The sequence below is a fragment of the Tyto alba genome, unplaced genomic scaffold (genome assembly GCF_018691265.1).
Source record: "Tyto alba isolate M040663 unplaced genomic scaffold, T.alba_DEE_v4.0 Super-Scaffold_11, whole genome shotgun sequence".
Classification (NCBI taxonomy): domain Eukaryota; kingdom Metazoa; phylum Chordata; class Aves; order Strigiformes; family Tytonidae; genus Tyto; species Tyto alba.
The window spans coordinates 10583035-10602439 of NW_024881273.1; the positions used below are offsets into that span (position 1 = coordinate 10583035).

The 19405-nt window shown below is 43.0% G+C and overlaps 1 protein-coding gene across 18 annotated transcripts in view; it reads right to left on the reverse strand.

Annotated features, from left to right (window-relative positions):
• Window positions 1–19405, reverse strand: part of CACNA1B (calcium voltage-gated channel subunit alpha1 B) — a 307336-nt gene that overhangs the window by 130781 nt on the left and 157150 nt on the right. For 10 of the 18 annotated variants that reach the window (XR_006164766.1, XM_042786543.1, XM_042786542.1 and 7 more), the window contains exons 9-12: window positions 12341–12397; window positions 11527–11601; window positions 9472–9561; window positions 5401–5610 (exon numbers count right to left, since the gene is read on the reverse strand). Coding sequence is in view for 17 of the 18 variants with exons in the window: in XM_042786543.1 (XP_042642477.1) it covers window positions 5401–5610; window positions 9472–9561; window positions 11527–11601; window positions 12341–12397 (432 nt within the window). In the remaining variant the exon portion in view is untranslated. The remainder of the gene's footprint in view (window positions 1–5400; window positions 5611–9471; window positions 9562–11526; window positions 11602–12340; window positions 12398–19405) is intronic. The other 8 variants (XM_042786550.1, XM_042786547.1, XM_042786551.1 and 5 more) reach the window with 3 other exon arrangements.

The following is a 19405-nucleotide window of genomic DNA, read 5'->3' on the forward strand; positions in this document are numbered from 1 at the left end:
GTTGTTTGGACCGCCTGGTATTCAGACCCCGCATGTAATTTAATCTGCCTTAAGCAGAAGCATTTTGTAATGTGATTTAAGGAAAAAAAAAAGTTTGATACAAATACTCTTATTTAATTTCAAGTTTGTGCTATTGGCAAAGACATGCTAGCATCTTTGTGCCCCATACGTTTGAATTAGACAGTTAGCGGCTCTTCTTTGTCAATCACCCATGGATTAATTCCATTTCTCCCCTGTCTCCCAGTCCAATGTTGTTAGGAGCAGGTGTCGAGCCTGATGCTTTGGTTTTCTCTACTTATTCTCCTTGCACATTTAAACCAATCAGGAGAACCTTGATGAAGAACAACTTCCTCCTGTTTGACAAAGCAAACATGAAATGTTCAGCAGACATAAATAAATATGCTTCCTTCAGAAAGTCTTTTCCTCACAATTTCAAATGCTGCATATTTATATCCGGAGGGATCTGGCTATCTACTTCAAAGGCAAATACATCATCACCAGAAAAGGCCTAATTGCACCAAGCACACAGATCAGCATTGCATGGCACATAGGGAAGACGTTCTCAGGCCATAATGCCTAAAATTCTGTTTTCAAATATTGTATTTATCAGAAAGGAGACATTCTGGACCTTGTTTATAGACAGATATAAACTTAGGAGCAAGTTAAGGATCACTGTAATGTTAGCTGGAAAAATACGGAGAGCGCTGCTTCTGAAGGGCAGCCACCAGAAAAGGGAAGCCTGATAGAGGGATCACAAGTGAAATCTTACTGATCCAATCCTAAATAAACCTTCTCACCATGTTCCCTAAAGCCTAACCCATGGAGGCCAGAGAGCTCTGGTTCCAGGCTTCTTCCACCGCTCTAGCCCAAGGAAGAGGAGACCATCACTAGCACCATTGTCTGCTGGCCGGCACAGCACAGGGCACACAAATGCATTCAGCTGTTTCTACATCAGGCTTGCAACTTCTGCTCAAGGTATAGGATGTATTTTAAACAGGCACAGTCCTGACTGAAAATCCCTTAACGCTGCACCTCTACTGTGTGACTACATTATGGATTTTGCTGGTTTCTTGCCCTCAGTTGAAGATGCATCTTTGCTACTACTACATCTCAGTGATGCTTTTCTAGGCTAAATTAGAGAGTTGTCTTCTGACAGAAGTCTCTTCTTTCTGAGAATACTGGCAACGGTGGAAATTAATGCAAACAGATGACACTCACGTGTTGCTGCATGAAATACGTACTTTTATAAAGAACTGCAACTTACTTAACCAATGGTCAATGCACTCCAGTGAGCAGAATATGCCATGTGTCCATGTGCAGAATGAGAAAACTTCTACTGCAATTTGGCACTGGAGTCCTTTCCATGCAGAGAAGGAAAATATCTGATCTGATTTCAGGATAATTACAGGGGCATAAAATATGTTCTGTTATGCATCATACCCCAAGAATTCAAAGAATTTCTCCTCAGCTCTTTCAATAAGACTAAAGAAATCCCAAGCTCCTTTCTAAAGCTCCTACAGTTCCTTTTCCAAGCAGTTGCAGCAGTATGGAATATCAAGCAGAGAAAGCTAATCAGAACAATTCAAGAACAGAAAAGTTAAAAGAAAAGACCAAGGGAAAAATAAATCAATGCAGACCCGTAGGCTTTTACCAACCGTTCTTTAAGTAAAATTAATTTGTAATGTAATCAAACTTATCCCTGGAGGGACAGGTATAATTGAATTAGAGGTGCCTGGGTAGAGTTTCAGGGTTTAGTGGATCCTCCCAGATGTTACCGCACCGCTCTCCCACTGCTATAGTTCGCAAAACTCCTCAGCAGTTCATTTCTAAGCACCTTCCATGAAAAAACATCATTAGAATTGGCTACTTCTCTCTTCCTCTACATCAGACTAGCCAAGTTCTGCTCCTCTGTAGTGAAGTTCATTCATCGTGGATTAACTTTAAAGCCATTTTTAAACTCTGCCACTCTTACAGTTAAAGGATTTTGCCAAGCATTTCCAGGAGCTGTTTAAAATCCCCTGGTTTTGTGATATCTTGTTCTGCCTATATCTAATGGATTTGTGCACAAATCTTGGGCAGAACAGGGCTTTCAAGGAGCACTCCTCGAGGGCTAAATCACAGCTGGGCTCATTCATAAATGTATTTACTGCAAGGCTAATCAGGCTGGCTGTGGTTTAGTGCATGCAGGAGTGAGAGAGACCAAGTATAGTCTTAGCATGATTGCAATAACAAAACTACCAGTTAGCCCACGCAAAGTCCCAGTACCTTAAAGCAGAAAATATTCCCTCCATTCAGTATTGAACTTTAGATTAGTATGAAAGATTATGCTATGAAAACTATACCATCTCCCAGGAAAACAGGCAGAAACCTTTAGGTCATTACCAATGCAAAGACATGCATGAATACAATACTGCAGCTCATCATCCTGAGAAGCTGGGAGGGTTTGGAGGTACAGGACTCTTGTAACCTAAGAAGCTGAATTTGTAAACCTTTTCAGTGGATAATTCTCAGAAGCTCTTTGTTCTAAAATTACGTTAAAATAGGTTTCTTCCCAGAGTTTCTATTATTACATGCTGTAAAACAAACCAGAGACAATCCTCCCCAGAATGAAGCCATGGAACCTCTGCTTCTTGTCTCAGAGAAAACTATCTTTGCAGATAGAAAAACAAACAAACAAACAAGCAAAACCTAAAACAAAAATAAACACAACAAACAAACAAACAAACAACAAAAAAACAGCAAGAGAAAATTATGTAAAGTACCTTAGAATTTTCATGATGACTATTCATTCTGCATCTCTTGCTTTTATACTCTGTGTCACGGTGGCTAATCTTGTATCATTCCATTTAAAGACCCAATGTTTATATCTATACGAGAACATCCACAAAATCTACAATTCCTCAGATATTCTGGTATTGTCTGTGACCCACCAGCGTGTTGCCGCTGACCAATTACAGCTAGTATTTCTTTTAGTGAATCTAAGGGGCTGATTTGTGAAACAACTGTCCAGGTGTTTCCTTATTGACAAAGGACACCCAAGACTTACAGTAAATGGCAGGACAGTGATACAAAGACATATAAAGGGCAGACGAGTCACAGGAAGGCACCTATGACTGGGAGGATGCTGAGTATTCAACTCCTTGGTGCTTTTCTGACGTTTTCATTAAAAATAAGTCAACAGATTCACTCTTTCTTAGCCAGGTGGTACGCTAGCACCAAGAAATCAAAGCATGCTACCCAAGTGTTTCTGAAACTAATTCACAATACTGGGTGTTATGGCACATGCAGAGCTCCTGAAAGAAGGATCCACCCCAATGCCTGATCCCAGGCACAACACAATTTCAACTTTCCCTATTTTTTGTCTTCAGCTGAGGTAGGTTGGGAGCCTAATTTGTGGCTTCTGTCACAGATATGTTTCCCACCTGGAGGTGTACTTTTAATCCTAATCAACAGAAACACCTCTTCCAGTTCTCATATGAACGTTAAGTAGAAGTTGCTGGCTCATGGATTTCTTTATGTTCTCTTAGAAAAATTACTGCATAAGGTGTTCCCAAAATTGAGCTTGTAAATTTGAAGTCTTCTTTTTTGAGTTGAAAGACTTAAAGTGGTTCTTTTTCCTAGACATTTAGACCTAATTCAAGAAGAAATCCTAAGCCTCAAACTTCTAATTACTCTGCCAATCTAGCTTATTATTTCCTATTTTAAATTTAGGAAAAGAATAAGCAGGACTGACATCTTTGTGTAGTCTGTATCTCTTTTCACTCTGAATCTTGAAGAAAAAAAAAAAACAAAACCAAAAAAAACGAGAGCTGAAAGAAGTTTTTGTCCTTCTTATGCATCTCTCATTAAAGCTCCAGTTACCTGGTGGTATTAAATATTTCAGCACAAATTAATAGGGAGGTTTTTGAAGTCAGAGCAGCTAGTATTCTTGACATTTTAGGTCTATACAAAAAAACTTCAAAAGTTGGCTTCCTTATAATAAGGTAAGAGCTGAGGATCTGGGGCTAGAAATATTTAAGTATCTAATTTATACAGAAATCAAGGAAAATTAGGTAGATAAGTATCTTTAATGATCTAGGCCAAAAATATTAAGTCAGACTGTTTAAAATATTTTGGGTTTTTTTTCCTAGTCCTCTGTTTGCTTGTTTCAGAAGTTTTACATAACAAACTCTGAACTAGCCACATCTGAATATCAAGTGCTGAACAAGATTTGTTCCTGGCCGTTTTATAGAGTCAGAAGCAGCCAATGCAGTAGCTCTGTCTTCCAGAAGCCCACTCTCCATCCCTTCCCTTCAGAAGGAAAAGCTTGCAGTGCCCCACTTTCAGTGTCCCTATATTCTTACCTTACCAATTTCTACAAGTTTTCCAGCTGTAGGAGTAATAGCCTACAACCTTAACTAAAACAAACAAAAAAGCTGCCACTCACCTTCCACATTTTTTTAAAACAGGCTTCGTGAGCAAGTCTGCAACCTCAGTGTAACACTGTGATGTGTAAAGGCTCTGATTGCAGAAAACTGCCTTAATTTATTATTCATCATAGGACAAAACACTATGCAATTTAAAAAAAAAAAATCATTCTTCAAAGGCACTTATAGACTATCTGAAGTCTAAACTGATAGGTGACCACAGAAACAAAGCTAAAATAAAAGCTTTTGCACAAATACAGTATAATCTTCTGTATGGTATTATTTCTACCACTACTGCACATATTTTCACAGGAGGGCATCATGACATCTATCCCACATAATCACACACCATTAGTAAGGAAGGCATGATTATCCAAAAAGACCTTCTGTAAAGTTGCAACCTTTTAAAGAATATGACAATAATTGCTACAAGGGTAGCGAATTAGTGTATGATTCTATAAGCACAGATAGACATCTCTCTCCCAGGTAGCACTGGCCATTGTACATGCTGCTATCCCAGGGACATCAGAACTGGCAGAGCTTTAAGTATATCCACAACCAGAATCACCCATGGATTCAGATCAGCTTCAAAGTGCCATGAATTCTGCAGTGCGCTGGGTAGATGCAGATTAGACAGAGAAACCTGCCTTTACCCAAGCACAGAGCCACTCCCCCTCCTTTCATAAAGCCTGCTACAGTACAAATCCTCCTGCCATGTTACAAGATTTAAATGGGGTTGAATCTGAAGTTTCAGATAACATTTAAGACAACATTACCATCTCAAACCATCTCAGTACCATGTCCTGGTGGATTTTCTCTGAATTGTACGACTCAACTAGTCCCGAGTTACTAGAACCACTCATTAATGCATCTCTGACCCTCCTCTGAGGGAGGCATGGGAAGCCAAAAAACTCATGAGGATGCGAGAGCAGTGCTCAGAGTGATCAAAAACGTAAGACCTCGTTAGAGGAAAGGTGGAGTCCCCAGTACTCACACAGCGCAGTGGTGAGCTTCTCCGGCTGGTCGTAGTGCACCATCGCAACGCAGAGCGTGTTGAGGGCGACCACGCAGAGGACGATCCAGTAGAAGCTCTGAGCTTTCACCATGCGCCGAATGAAGAACCGGAACATTTTCTCTTTCCTCCTGAAGTAGGACGAGCTCTCGTTCTTCCCACTCTTCAAACTGGCACGGGCAAAAGGAGACCCTGGGACAGAAAGAAGAGTCACCACACCACATCCCGGCAGGCGAAAGGCCGGGGGAGATTCCTGGGCACAGAGACCCTCTCCCAAGCACCAGAAACACAGCTGAGCGGAAAGCTGGGCACATTGACTATGGGCTGAGCAAGGGCATCTCGCTTGCAATGACATTGTGAGGGATGAAGGCTGGGGTTTTAAAACTTTGTGAATGAATGTCCAGGTCCACCAGCTAAAGAAACCGAGCTTCCAATCCTCTGAAGTGATCTTGATTGTCCCAGTTTAACCTTTAACTTTTGGGTTTCCAGCTGACTGGAGGGTCAGAAAATACCGAGCACAGTGGTATTTCTGCCTGTGGTGTGGAACACATCCTCTTGGAGCTGGGTAACTGGCCACAAGAAAGCTGGTCCCTATTTGCCCTGCTCCAAGGACCAGGCAAAGACCCAACCCTGCCTATGGAATTGAGTGAAGTCTCCTTATTTTACTTTCCAACTTCATGTATTTCTACAGCAGAGGGCTCAATCTGCCTCTATGCATCACATTCTGGGCACAGCTCCTCATTTGTATCAATTCTGCCTATATCAGCTACATTTCGACTCTGGTCTGAAATCCTGGAAAAGAGTCAAATGTTTTAACAATAGGAAGCTGACGGAAGAAATGATTTCTAATGTAAGCTCTCTCCCTGTGGTAGCAGGCACTGTTCAAACGAATGATGAAAAGGCAATCTCCGGCCAGTGCTGAGGCAGGAGAAATCAGCACACGTTAGTAACAAACACGTGCGTCCGTCGGAGTTCCTCCGCAACAGCCGCAGACGCTGTTGCGAGCAGGGAAAATCGTGATTGCTGCAGGCTGTGCAGTACCTGTTTCTCACTGAGCTGGCACCCCTCAGAAATGGCAAGCGAACTTTGCTTCAAGGTGGTTTGTGGCAAGATAATACACTGCTGCCCTTCCCCATCGCGGGACGGAGCCTCCCAGCAGGTAGGGCTGACCAGGACACACACCGTCCTGTCTTGGACCAAGCACCATGAGAGCAGATGACTGGCATGGGCTGTCGATGGAGGTGGCTGAGTTACATGAACAAAGTGTTCTGGCTGCGGCAGCCAAGTTTTTGAGTGCACACACTTACATTTCGACACTTGGAAGGGGTGGGAATCTCACCCTGTTTCATCCTGCAATAACATCAAACACAGCACCCATAGAAAGGATGAAGTGTCCAGATGTGACAGCAATGGGTTTTCCAAGCCTCATAGCTACACATGAGTGTGCTGCGCTGTCTCCCCAACAGAAAGCAAGCTCTCTGCTTCATTTCACATTTCTAGCCATTCAGTAACACACCAAATGCAAAACTGGCCCTGGACAGGCTTTGAACAAACTCCTTGTGGAAAAGCTCAGTGTTGTTCTGTTAATCATTCCTTTGGCAGTTTTTTAAAAAAATCATCATGTTCATCTATTGCTTTAAGACAACAAAATGAACTACAGGTTAAGATACAGCTGCACCGTATCATAATACTGTTTAGCAGGTAAAGACTTCTCAGATATTCAAGCCAGCCTATACTCTCAGATTTGCACGGGAATAGTCTGCTGCCCTTTCGACCCCTCTTTACTAGCTCTACTGATCTTCCAGGAAAAGAGGCAGCAGTAAGGTAGAAAACATCCACTTCTCCAGGCTTCGTTGTTTGGCAATCAAGACAATGCTCTGCATCTGGTACAGCATAGAGGGTGGGAAGCCAGAAGGAGCCAGCATCTACTGCTGCACGCTTATTAGTGCGGAAAGAAGGGCTGAGAGTTAGGAGGAAAGAAAAGAATAAATGTTAAGAACAACTCCAGAGAGCACACCATGAAGTGTTTACCACTATAGAGCTTTATAATGCAATTATAAGGCTCATTGAGGTACTTGTGTTTGAATTAAAGTGCAACATATTCAGTCAATGGCCAGCAAGAGACCTGTCAAAGCCTATACCACTCCAATCTGCATCTTCACATTGCATTCAGTAATTATATTGTTAGTTCTTCCCCACTCCTTATGCTCGCATCAGCAAGACATTATAGAAAACCGTCCAAAAAAACCTTTTCTCAAAAACATATTCTTTATGCATAATTGCCCATATGATCTGATTGTTTATGTTATGCAAAGTTTCAGCCTTTTCAGGAGCCTGCAGAAGTATCTGCTTTATCCATTTCTTCCTTTCTGCCTTGTTCCATGAATCAAAATCAAAAACACTTTTCCCAAGTGGGTGAACCACTCTCAGAAGGTGGAAAGCACTGCTGTTATTTTCCCTGCCATATGCTCCCGAGACAGTTCCCAGCTCTGCATCAGATTATCCACGAGTCCAGATGCTTCATCATCCGTTGCCACCTGAAATGCTGAATTCAAAGATCTGTTTGCATAGCCTGGGTGCCCAGAGCCTGGGGGGACTTGGATGTGAATGCAAAGATCTCATAATTATTGCAACCATGAACAAATGTTCCAAAATTGACCATTCCTGTTATCCATGCAGGGATCTGAGATGCTCAGAATAAAACAAAACAAAACAAAAATGCATACGGTTGCTGCATTTTTGCCCTCTTTCAGAAACAAACTTCTCATAGAAGTGTGAGTAGTTTAGTCACAAAACCTGCATCTTGATCAGCTTGAGGGACTGTGGCAGTTCAACAGTGGATAATGGTGTCAGTAACATGCTGAGCAACATTCATTTCCTGCAACCAGGTCTTCATTTAAAGGGGAAAAAAAAAAAAAAATCCAGCAGCAGCTGTAATCTCTTAAAATGTTAATGCCAAATTTCCAAAGAGCATATGAGGCACTCATGCTTGCAAGCATATATGGACATGTACTCTCAAATGTACTGTTTGTGCTGCTACTCTTTTGCATCCAGGATTTGCTGCTTTGTGGTAACTGGGATGCCAAGACATTTCTTTGGAAGATAATGAGAACATCTGCTGCTTCAGCAGCAAAACAAAATATGGACTCAAACAACAGGGACAGGAATAAGCAAAACAGCTAACTCCAAAGCAGTCAGGAAGATGTCTCCCCAGCCAGCAAGTAAAAGCCCACAGCTGAAAGGACTTTCTGCTGATGTCCGAAGAGCAACCCTTAGGCAGGGTGCTGTGTGCTCAGAGCCTGCCTGCCCTTGCAGACCCCAGGCCTGCCTCCTGCCTCTCCACCGGGCAACGTCTCAGGAGGGAACTGGCTCCCTGGTCACTGCAGAACAAACAGTACCTCTGCGGCCTGACAGAGTCTTATTCTCCAGGGCTGGGTATCAACCCACACCATCAGTGCTTCACTGTGAAGGATGCCACACTCTACATTGGAGATACGTGGGTAATTGCATGCACACAGGTGTGCATCTTCACATCTGGTTTTAAAAATGTGGAGAATTGCTTTCAGACCTTCTTCTAAGGCAAGACTGAGAGAATTAGAGCCACTGCCCAGCATTTCCCAGTAACCACTTGCACGGCAAAGGCTGCAAAACTATACACTGTGCATTAGTGGCAGCTGTGACTAAGTGTCCACTTTCTCTCCTCCCCACAACAGATGAGGCTTAGCAGTATCATTTGATGTATTTGGGCTTCATTAGCATAAATGAGCATGTTCCAGGCAGAATCATGGTATGGTCAACACAGCATGGATTGTCGAAGCATTTTGGCAGGGCTCTTTCAAGGGGTGCAGCATGCAATAGCTGAGCAGGGCAGCGTGGGGGAGAGGGTGAAGCCATGAAGCTATTTCCTCTGGTAAGTTGAGTGCTGCTGCAGGAATAGTGATAGTTCTTCTTGAAACTGCAGCTTCTGGAGCAAAGGAGCCACTCGGAGGAAACACGGCATGAACACATTTAGGTGGAGATCTAAACCTTGGGGAATGCGAAGCCAGTACTCACCAACGGAGCAAATGTCTGTGAAATGGTCCTCACCTTCTTCAGCATGAATCAGGTCATTTTTGCTCTTCTTTATTGCAGCTCTTTTCAACACTGTGTGCAAATTAAAGAGAAAATGCCCTGTGAGCATTCAGAGTGGACTCTCTCTCCCCCTCCCCTTCACTCTCCAGGGCCAGCATTTACTTCCCAATGCCAGCTTAAAGCTCTCACACAAGGGTAAGCTGGAGCAAATCAGACAACCTACAACCTCGCAGGGCCTCCATGTGCTTTGATGCCAGGGTCATTTATTTATTTAACCTTCTAGTTCTTGGAGGTCTGCTCACTTACACTGCACACCAGCAGATGCAGGAGAGTGGGGGAGTCACTGCAGATGCTGGACCTTTTAGCACACCAGAAAGGCTGGGCAGGGTCACTGAATCTTTCTGAGCCCCAGTGGGTTATGAGATGAGTGCTCCTATCCGTTAAAAACATTAATGTTGTTTACAGTGTGCACCATTAAGAAGTTAGCATTTATGGTGCTCGGATACAGTTTACCACAGAGCAATGCCTTAAGGAGCAGAAACGCTGTATCAAAAGCAACTGCCACAAATCAGTGAACATACTCTTTAATAGCACCCACTGTACAATCCCTTCCCTCTGGGGATGTCATAACTCCTTGAAAACACACTTTGTCCAACCGCGTCTTTTGTGGGGAAGGCAAGCATCGCTACACCGTTTTACTCGGCAGGGAAAGAGAACTGTGGCCTAAGGCTCGGAGAGGTCTGCACTGTTCACCCAGTGCACGAGGAGTAACGCAGGAACAGCGTGGACACTGGTCCCATGACCACCTACCTGCAAAACCTTGAGAACTAGCAGAAAAAAATACGTTGATACAGGTTTGCAACAGCTTCAAGACATACAGTAACTAAGCACCATTTTCTATCAGCAGTAAGACACCCCACGGTGTGGTGATACATACTGTTCAGTAGGCACACACAGCAAACCCACTCACTCTGCAGCGACTACCCTGGAGGTAGGTTTGTACGAGATGATCCCCTCACTCTACACAAATTTCCCTGCCTTGACAGAGAAACGGATGTGCTTCTTCCTCCGCAGCTAAGGCAAGCATTAGTGCTTTTCTCACTTCAAGGAAACACCCAGAACATCACCCAGGTTCGGAGAGGCCTGAAGAGGAGAGGATGCTCTGAACCTGTGATCTAGATCCAATTTTTTGCAAATAACCGCTTTTGCTCTTTTCTTCCCCACTCAGCAGTAGGCTGAATCTCAGTCCCAGAAATACTAGCTTTTGGGTCGTTCAGGCAGTATCTGTCTCAGTACACTCCAGCATGTCCAGGGCCTTCCCCAGCACTGGAACATAACCAGTCCTGGGAATAAAGTTTTACAACACTCCCTGGCATGAATTGAGCACCCTCTTCTTTGTCTTCTACCCCAGATAACTCCTGCATGTGTTTAGCAATTAGGTCGTGCCATCTCTATGGGCACCTTGGATGCAATGTCCCTCTGTTTTGGAGACTAAGATAATTTACCAGCACAGATGTGGGCTGCTCCATACCAGCTGGCTGCAAGGCTGGGAACACCGCTGGGCTCCTTTACCTTACTAGTATAGAGGGAGCTTTAGTACACCCGGGTCTTTACTCCATGGCCTGTACCCACCTCTAGTTTGCTTACACCACTCAGCTTTTCAGACTACTCTTCCAGACACTCATTTCAACTGGAGACTGACAGCCCTGGCTGCACCCACAGTGCTGGACAAACTTCCCCAGTGCACGCACACCCACACACCCGCACACACGCACGAAGATTTGCCAAGCACGCCTCAGCCCTGACCTTCTTCAGCCCCAGCTCTTCCATCCCCAAGTCCTCCCCGAGCACAGGTCACCGGGTTGGCCAAGGTGGGCTAGCAGCCGGGCGCCTGATGCCCCAAGGAGCCGCGTGGCTCGGAACAAGGTGCAAAACCACCCGGGAAGCATCGCCGGTGACCTGGGCACACGGGGCTGCTGGGGAGAAGCGCTGCCCCGCTGTGCCACCTAAGCCCCTGGTGATTTGCAATCCACTCACTGTTGTAGCTGCTGCCGCTGCTAGTCTCTGCCGGTGCCGTGCCTTGTTGAATCGGCCCTTCCGAGGCGGCCCTCCCTGACAGTGAATGGGAGGAGAAAAAAAAAGAGGAGGGAAAGGGAGGGGAGGGGAAAGGAGGAGACATGGGAGGACGAAAGATGGTCAGAAAAGGGAGAGGGAAGAATCTTTAACTGAACTTTGACTGGCTGTCGCATCCTAAGAGCTCATCGGTCTGGAGGCACAGGGAGAGCAGTCCCCATAGCCCCGCTGCTCCTGCATCCGAAGCTCGGTACCTCCAGCCGTCCTGCAACGCCAGGGTCACACGTCGGAAGGTAGGATCACCACACCCTGTTATGTCTTACTGCTTACAAGTAACAGGGGTCTTAGTCTCTTTGTCAAATCCATTTGGAAACCTCGGTTGAGAGCCCTGCCTTCTCTCGGTCAATGCATTTCTCTTCTGACATCCGCTCTGCAGCCTACCCCCACCACAACCTGCACGCAGACACAGCCAGCCATGCTCGGCAGAGGCTGACGGGTGTTCCTGTCACGCTGCGGTCCCACAGGCAGCGTAGGGACCAACCGACCCCGAGGGCAGATCCCCATCCCAGAGTGGTGTGTCACGTAACTGCTCATCAGCCATCTGCAACCTCAAAAAGACCCAATATGGGAAAAGGGACTCTTTGGCCCAACTTATGCGCAGTGCATGCAAGAGCGTGTTCCTCACACCCTCCTGGTTACAACGGAAAGCCATGTCAGCGTACAGCAGATGAACCTCTCACATACCACAAGAGCAAAACTGCACAGCAAAACAACCTACCGTCCAGAGGAGATTTCTCTTCTGCATTCTTGTCTTCCTCTGCCAGCATGACCTCCTCTGTAAAAGGAAAAACAGCGAGGTTCAACCTTAGATTTATCACATCCCTGCTCTAAAACCATCTGAGCTGGATGCAACAGGCATCTGTCCCAACTGCCATCAACCTTACCACATTGTATCACACAGTTACACCAAGTCTGTGTAGGAAGGAATGGCTCAGAGATGTGTTTTTCACCCTGTGCCCCCCCTCTTGCACAGGGGGAGGAGGCCAGACAAACCACTGGAAGACTGTAGCACTTATTCCATAATTTCCCTCTTCACAATCAACCACCCACTGCATTTTTTTTACCCAACCATCATCCACAAGGGACTTCTGGAGACCAAGAACCTTCCTTCAGACCCAAGCATGACCACAGGTCTCCACAAACCACAGGATGGTCCCTCATGCCCAGCCACTTTGGAGAGAGTGTTTGAGAAGTGAAAGATGCTCTACACCCATTGCTGCTCTTCTGTCTCTATCAGTAAGACCAGGACTCAGCCCATGGGGAATGGAGCTCTGCCTCATGGCACAGGGCAAGACCAGCAGGGCCAGCTGCTGCGTGTCAGCTGTGCCACATCACAGGGGACAGAATATCACCAAATATCCATCATATCAAATCTTTGTCCAAATAAAATCCACAGCAAAGTTTCCATGGGGGAGTTCCGGCTACCACAGCTCAGGTTGTGCAACATGTGTGAGAAACACCACCACTGATTTTCCATCCCTGTGTAAGTCATCTCCAAAATACACATTTATACTTTCCTACAGTAAAAGAATTCAGAAAACACTGAAAAAAACAACCTCCTAGAACTGACTTATTTCTATCTGCATGAAAAACAACCAAATTTCTTGAGGTTTCACAATGCAAATGTCATCACTCAAGTCAATTTGCAGCATACATCACACTGTGCCAATACTGGAAACCATACAGTTCATACAGTCTAAACCACAGATTCTAGCTTGATGCTGTAAAATTATGTGAGAATTTTCTGAAGGACAATCTAAAGCAAACAAAATATTGAGTTGGCAGCTGGTAAACTGTACACTTTCTTGTATTACTATGAATGACAAACTCTTTCACATGCTTGGCACAGATGTAACTTTGGATCTTACTAAAACATCTGACACTGTGTTTCCACAAAATTTTGCTTTAAAGTCAATTTAAGCCAGCCTAGATGGAAATCTAACTAAAAAAAACCCCACAAAATACCAAACGAACCACAGGCCAAACATCAAAGTATATAGCTGAAAGCCATCTAGAAGAATACTAGAGGGATCAGCACTACCACACAAGCCTTATGTAATGTCTTTATTAATCATCTGGGAGAGGGAGTGAATGATATATTAATAAGACAGCAAATTAAGAGGGCTGAAAAATAATATCCAGGACTGAGGAAGACTGGAAAACCAAGCAGAGGAGAACAAAGTAAGAATGTGCAAACTAGTGCATCAGACATAGGGAGGAAAGGAGAGCCACAAGAGTGTTAAAAATGACAGGTGAGCTAAAAGTCTGCACTTTAAAAGGCATGAAATACTTCCAGAAACCCACAAGCCAATACAATTCAGGTGTCTTCCAAGGCTTCTTAGGACAGGCCAGAAAAGTGAAATGGGTTTTTTTAAGCAGTTCAGGAGACTTCTCTGGCAAACTGGCACCTCAGAAGCAAAAGTTTCTTCTGAAGTCTTGCCTAGGGAAAAGCTGTATGGGGGCTAAAAATATGGAAAGAGTTAAATGGCAATTAACAACAAATATGACTGCCCTAAAACACATAGAAGGAATGGTTTAGATATGAAGACCCCTTCCCAAAGGCAGATGGACAAAAGGCCTGCAAATGTAAAACAAAAAGCAAACCTGTGTTGGAAGGAGTATGAACTTGAGATGCTATTATACTGGACACTTTCCTATTGATTTTTTTTTTTTAAATCCTACATTGCTCATGGAGTGTGATTTTAAAAGCTTTATGACATATCTGAAGGTGATATACCTACATTGCTGCACAGGGCTCTGCATACAAAGAAGTCTAGCTCCTAGCCCAGCAGAATCAATAGTGCCACGCAAATGTTTCTGCACTTTTTTGGATCTGGGGATTAGTTCAATCATCAGTACTTTGGGGTTCTCCATTTTGTGCTCCTCTGCACAATGCAGATATGGGCTTTTTTCTATGCTATGTGCTAGAAAATTGCAGTGATATTTCAAAACCATTTGGAGTAGAGTGTACATTTAGGTCTCGCAACAAAGAGCAAGCATGGGAAAGTGAGCTTATCCCAAAGGAGCCCTTCTGCCACTCCCGTAAAGAAAAGCTGACTTTTAAACACCATTTGATAATTAAATGGACTAATATACGCTACTGCGGGGAGCAGAGACAGTGCCATGCAGGTGGTGAGCAATGAAAATAATGAGCTAGCAAAGGTCAGAAGACAGGCAGTTGTTCTTCAGGGGCTCACACACAAACTGGTCAGTGCTCTGAGGGTTGCTGGTTTCAGTCACGTCTTATTAAAAAAACCCAAAAACATTCCAGGAAAGAAAGAGCCTATTCACTTCACTGGAAACTCAGTTCTGTGCTTCATTCGTATCAGTGCAGGAGGAAAATCATTGTGTTAGTTCCTTTCAAAGATCTCCAAGTAGGAAAAAGAAATTCATCTTTTCCCCTGTTTCTGAGTGGCATCTTGTTTTGCATGTTCCTGTAACAATTTGTCATGACTCTCCACTGTCTTTTAGGCAGCAAGGGAGGAACATTCCTGAGTCCCCAGATCACCTCTAGGGACTGTGAACTGTACGGATGTATCATCATCATCATCACAATTTGCAATGTTTTACTGATGCCATCTGATGTTCCAGTGTCACCTGTGTCCCCGGTCAGACTGATGAGAAGTTTAGCCATACTGAGGTTTCAGAAACCAAATTGATCAGTGCCAGTGGGATCTCAGAACTTGTAAGGTGTAACAATTTGGTATCAATGTATTTTCACCTACAAAGTACACACTCTTCCAAGACAACTCTGCAAACCAGCTGAGTCTTTGCCCCAAATTCAGGGCCCTGAGTTGGTGTCCAATCACATCTCCATCCACAGACATATCTCACCAGGGCTCAGTTTTACTGTTCCCTTAAAATAAACAAACCCCAAGATTCACCTATGCAATTCCCTCAAGCCCAACTCTCTTCTACTCTTGCTCCCTATTTCTCTCCCTTGACATCTTGTATCCTCTGGGAAACCAAAGGACCACATCTACCCTAGTGGGGCTTTACATGGTTTTAAAAACCTACATGGTTTTTAGCCTACTAAAAAGACAGTTCAGTGGGCTAGTCATCACTGCTAGGATTTTTTTTATTTTTTTTTTTTAACCATACAGCATCCTAAGCAGAGGATCAGAAGTTGCATTTCCTTTAGTCATCACTGTAACACAGAGACTGGAAGAAGATAATTAGAATGCCTGAAAAACCTCCAAACAACAGTGCCTCTACATTAGAAGAAATATTCAACAAAGAGACAGTATCAGATCAGCAACTTCTAGCCTCCAAACAAAGGCACAGGGGCTTCGCTAGGATATCAGAGACATGTCTCAGCAGTAAGATTAATTGCTGAACATTAAGTACTGACAACACACAGCATGTTACAAGACTGGAAATAAAGGCAAACCTTATACTGAAGAACTGGCAAGCTGAACAATATAGGCAAAGCAGCAGAGAAACTTAGTGCCCCTTCTCTTTCTCTTTGGCATGGGGAGATAGGATATTGTGGGCTCAAAAGGGCAGATTACAGGAAATAATTCACATTCAACAGGCAACCGAAGTTAGAAAAAAGGAAGAACAACTGAATTTAACTGTTGAAGCTTCAGACTTGTTAAATAGAAAAAAGTGAATAAAAATGCATCGCTTAGAAGAAGCCATCACGCTCTCATGGGGAACTCTAATTTGTCTTTCTGGCAATTATCCTCCCTTCCCATCTCACACACATTGCTGTCCTTTTTCATTGACGTAGGTATCTTTTCCAAGCTGAATCAAGGGGATTGTTGCTCTGTTTCTTCTACAGAAATCTGAAACCTGAGGTTCATAAAGCTTTGTCATATCAAGGAATGGCATTCAACCTACAGCGAGCTAGAAGAGACAGATTAAACCCGTCCCTAAAGCCTGCTTACTCCAGGCGAAAAGAAACAGAATCAGTGCTGTGTGAAAGAGATGGACTTGGAAAGAATTAAAATGCAAAAGACATGCAACTTGATTAGCTCTGAACTGAAAGACTTTCAGTTTCCGAGCAAAGTGTTTTCAAAATGATGCATGTCCTTGTAAGATAAGAGAAACATCTTCAAAAGAATATTTGTGGGCTTATAAGCGCTTTACTCTGTGCAGAGAACTTCTAGTTCTCCACTCTCCATTGGAAATGCAGCATGACAGCCTAATAGTTGCTACAGTTTTGAGGAGTTTAATGGAAAAAGCAGCGGTGGCAAAATCATTTGCATGGATTACATTGCTTGGCTTCACCACTTTTTAATTCCTCTGAAAGGCACAATTTCAAATTGACTTGCTACTTTTGCACAGAGCCCAAGGAAAACACAAAACAAAAAGCAGAGCCTCTCCCAGCACACAGGGGGTGAAACAGGAGAGGGTTTGCTCGTCACCAACAAGACTTTATTTGATATTGGTTGAACTGAAGAAGAGGCGTTTGGGGAAGAGAACTGTTGTCTCGTGCCTAGAAGAGCAACACAGTACAAAGTATTGCTTTTTACACTTATATCAGCTGACTTCTAGTGGTGGGAGGAGTTGGTCTCTTTAAAGAATCTACTAAAAAACAGACAGTTGCCTTTATTCTTCATGATTAAATTCAAGATTACAGGTCTGTTTCTAACTGATCCATACCGTTCTCTTATAAGTGACACAAAGAATCAATGTTTAGGAGCTTGAGATGGCAATTACCTTAAAAATTTACAATTTTTTGGCCTAAATTCTGTAAGATGCAAGAAATTATAGGATTTGATCACTGTTTCTGGCCTGCAACTCACACTAGTTTTACAAGATTGAAAATCTTACAGATTTGAAGACACGGTTTTATAAGTCATTTAAGGCACCATGACATTTCTTCTTGACATCCTCCAAAAGACTCTACTGAGTTACAATTTTCCTTGCTTTGTCTTGCCCTCATAATATGGGAATTTTACATGATATCACATGTTATCTCATTTCAAAATATTGAAAACCTCCTAACTACGCTATGAATTCATTCTTCAACATGCACCTCAGGAAGAAGTAAAGCTAGAAACTTCATACCTGGCCTCTGTATAATCCAAAGTGAAGAAAGTCAATTCAAACTCTAAGGAAATTGCTCAGACCGTGGGTTGATTTTTTTCTTTTGAGTAATTCAGTCCTTCAGCACATTATCTGTGTTATAATTTTCGCTTTCATTACCCAACCCTTTGTTAAGAAGGCATTTGTTAAGCACTTCATCAATTAAGGCTTCCTGTATTAAGTATAACTCACACAAGTATTTGCACATTAGGGTTGTCACTGTTTAAAACACCTTGCTATAGATCCCTCAAGCAGATATGCTGCTGCCTGTATTAAACAATTCACATTTAAAACAGCCTGAGCTATGTTTGCTTCAGTTTCAACCACAGCTGCACTTCTGGTGATTTATCAATAGTGAGCTGGCACCAAAATCTTTCAGCTGTGCCAGGGTACCTCCTTGAAAACTTCACAAGCACTTTTATTAATAATTTCTTCCTTTTTATATGCTTATTTTACTACTGGAAAAAAAATTGAAAGTACCACTAGAAAAAAAGAAAAATGTAAAAGTCAGTTACTCAAGAGCCCGGCTACTAAAGAAGTTTCATTCTTACAACACAAATGTAAGACAGGTCATTAGACCAGGTCTGGAACATGCTCAGACAGCACGTAAGAGGTAGAAAACAAAGACTCATTGTTTTCTTCTGGAAGACTAAACAATTTGCAATTTCAGTATAAGAAAGGGTTGATAGCAAACAACACCAAAATTTTATCTGAACCACCTTTTTAATGCAATATGTGCATCAAGAGATAATATAGCATCATTCAGATTACAAAGAGAAGGCTGTGAGAAACATTAAAAACAATCAAGAGGGGTCAATAAATGATGAGCACAACATTAAATTAAAATAATTTTTGACAAATGAGAGGTAGAATACAGATGAAGGAGTGATTTTGGTCACTCAAATACTTTCCTCAGTCCTAAACCAGTTACAGTCCTTGAGGTAAAAAATTAAGTACTACTGAGAACAAGGAAAGCTCCTTTCCAGCTCCAGCAACTACTCAGAACATGCAAAACAGAACAAAACCAATCAGATTAAGTTGCTACTTTATAAATTGCTGGAACACAGCTTTCCACCGTTCCTACCAGGCATCGGAAATAAATGAGAAAAAGATACAAAATGCTCAGGAAGGATACTACAAATATTAGAAGCCTGGAGAGACTTCCATAGGAAGAGAGGGGATTGAGTAGATTGGTTCTGCATGCTTCGGAGCAGTGAAAATAAATTGAAACAAGGTAGAGAGAGATCAAAGAAAGAAAAGTAGTAACAAGAAATATGAAGTGCACTCCTGAGCTCTTCTTCTTTCTCACTGCAGAAAGACAATGGACTTAAAATCGAGGACAGGACATACTGTGGTGGGTTGTGTTTCTTTTTTTTTTTTTTAAATCAAACTAGCTGTTAACATGTGGAACTCCTTGCTACAAGATTCAATAGGTCAAGGATTCTAGAAGAATATTAAAACAATTAGATATTTAGACAAATAATAACAAAATCCTCCAGTTACCTTAGAGCAGAATACCAAGAGCTTTTGCTCTTTCTTTTATGTAAACAGCTTATTACATCTCACTGCCTGGGGCTGTTGCAAGAGATTCCTGTACATGCTGGACTGTCCGTGAACATCACCTCCCTGGCTCTTTTCCTCCCCCCGACCCAAGCAGTTTGCTTTGGCCACTGTCCCACACACAGTCCTGGACAAGAAAGACTGACTATCTAGTTTGGAAATTCGTGATCATTTCATAGCTGAAATCTTG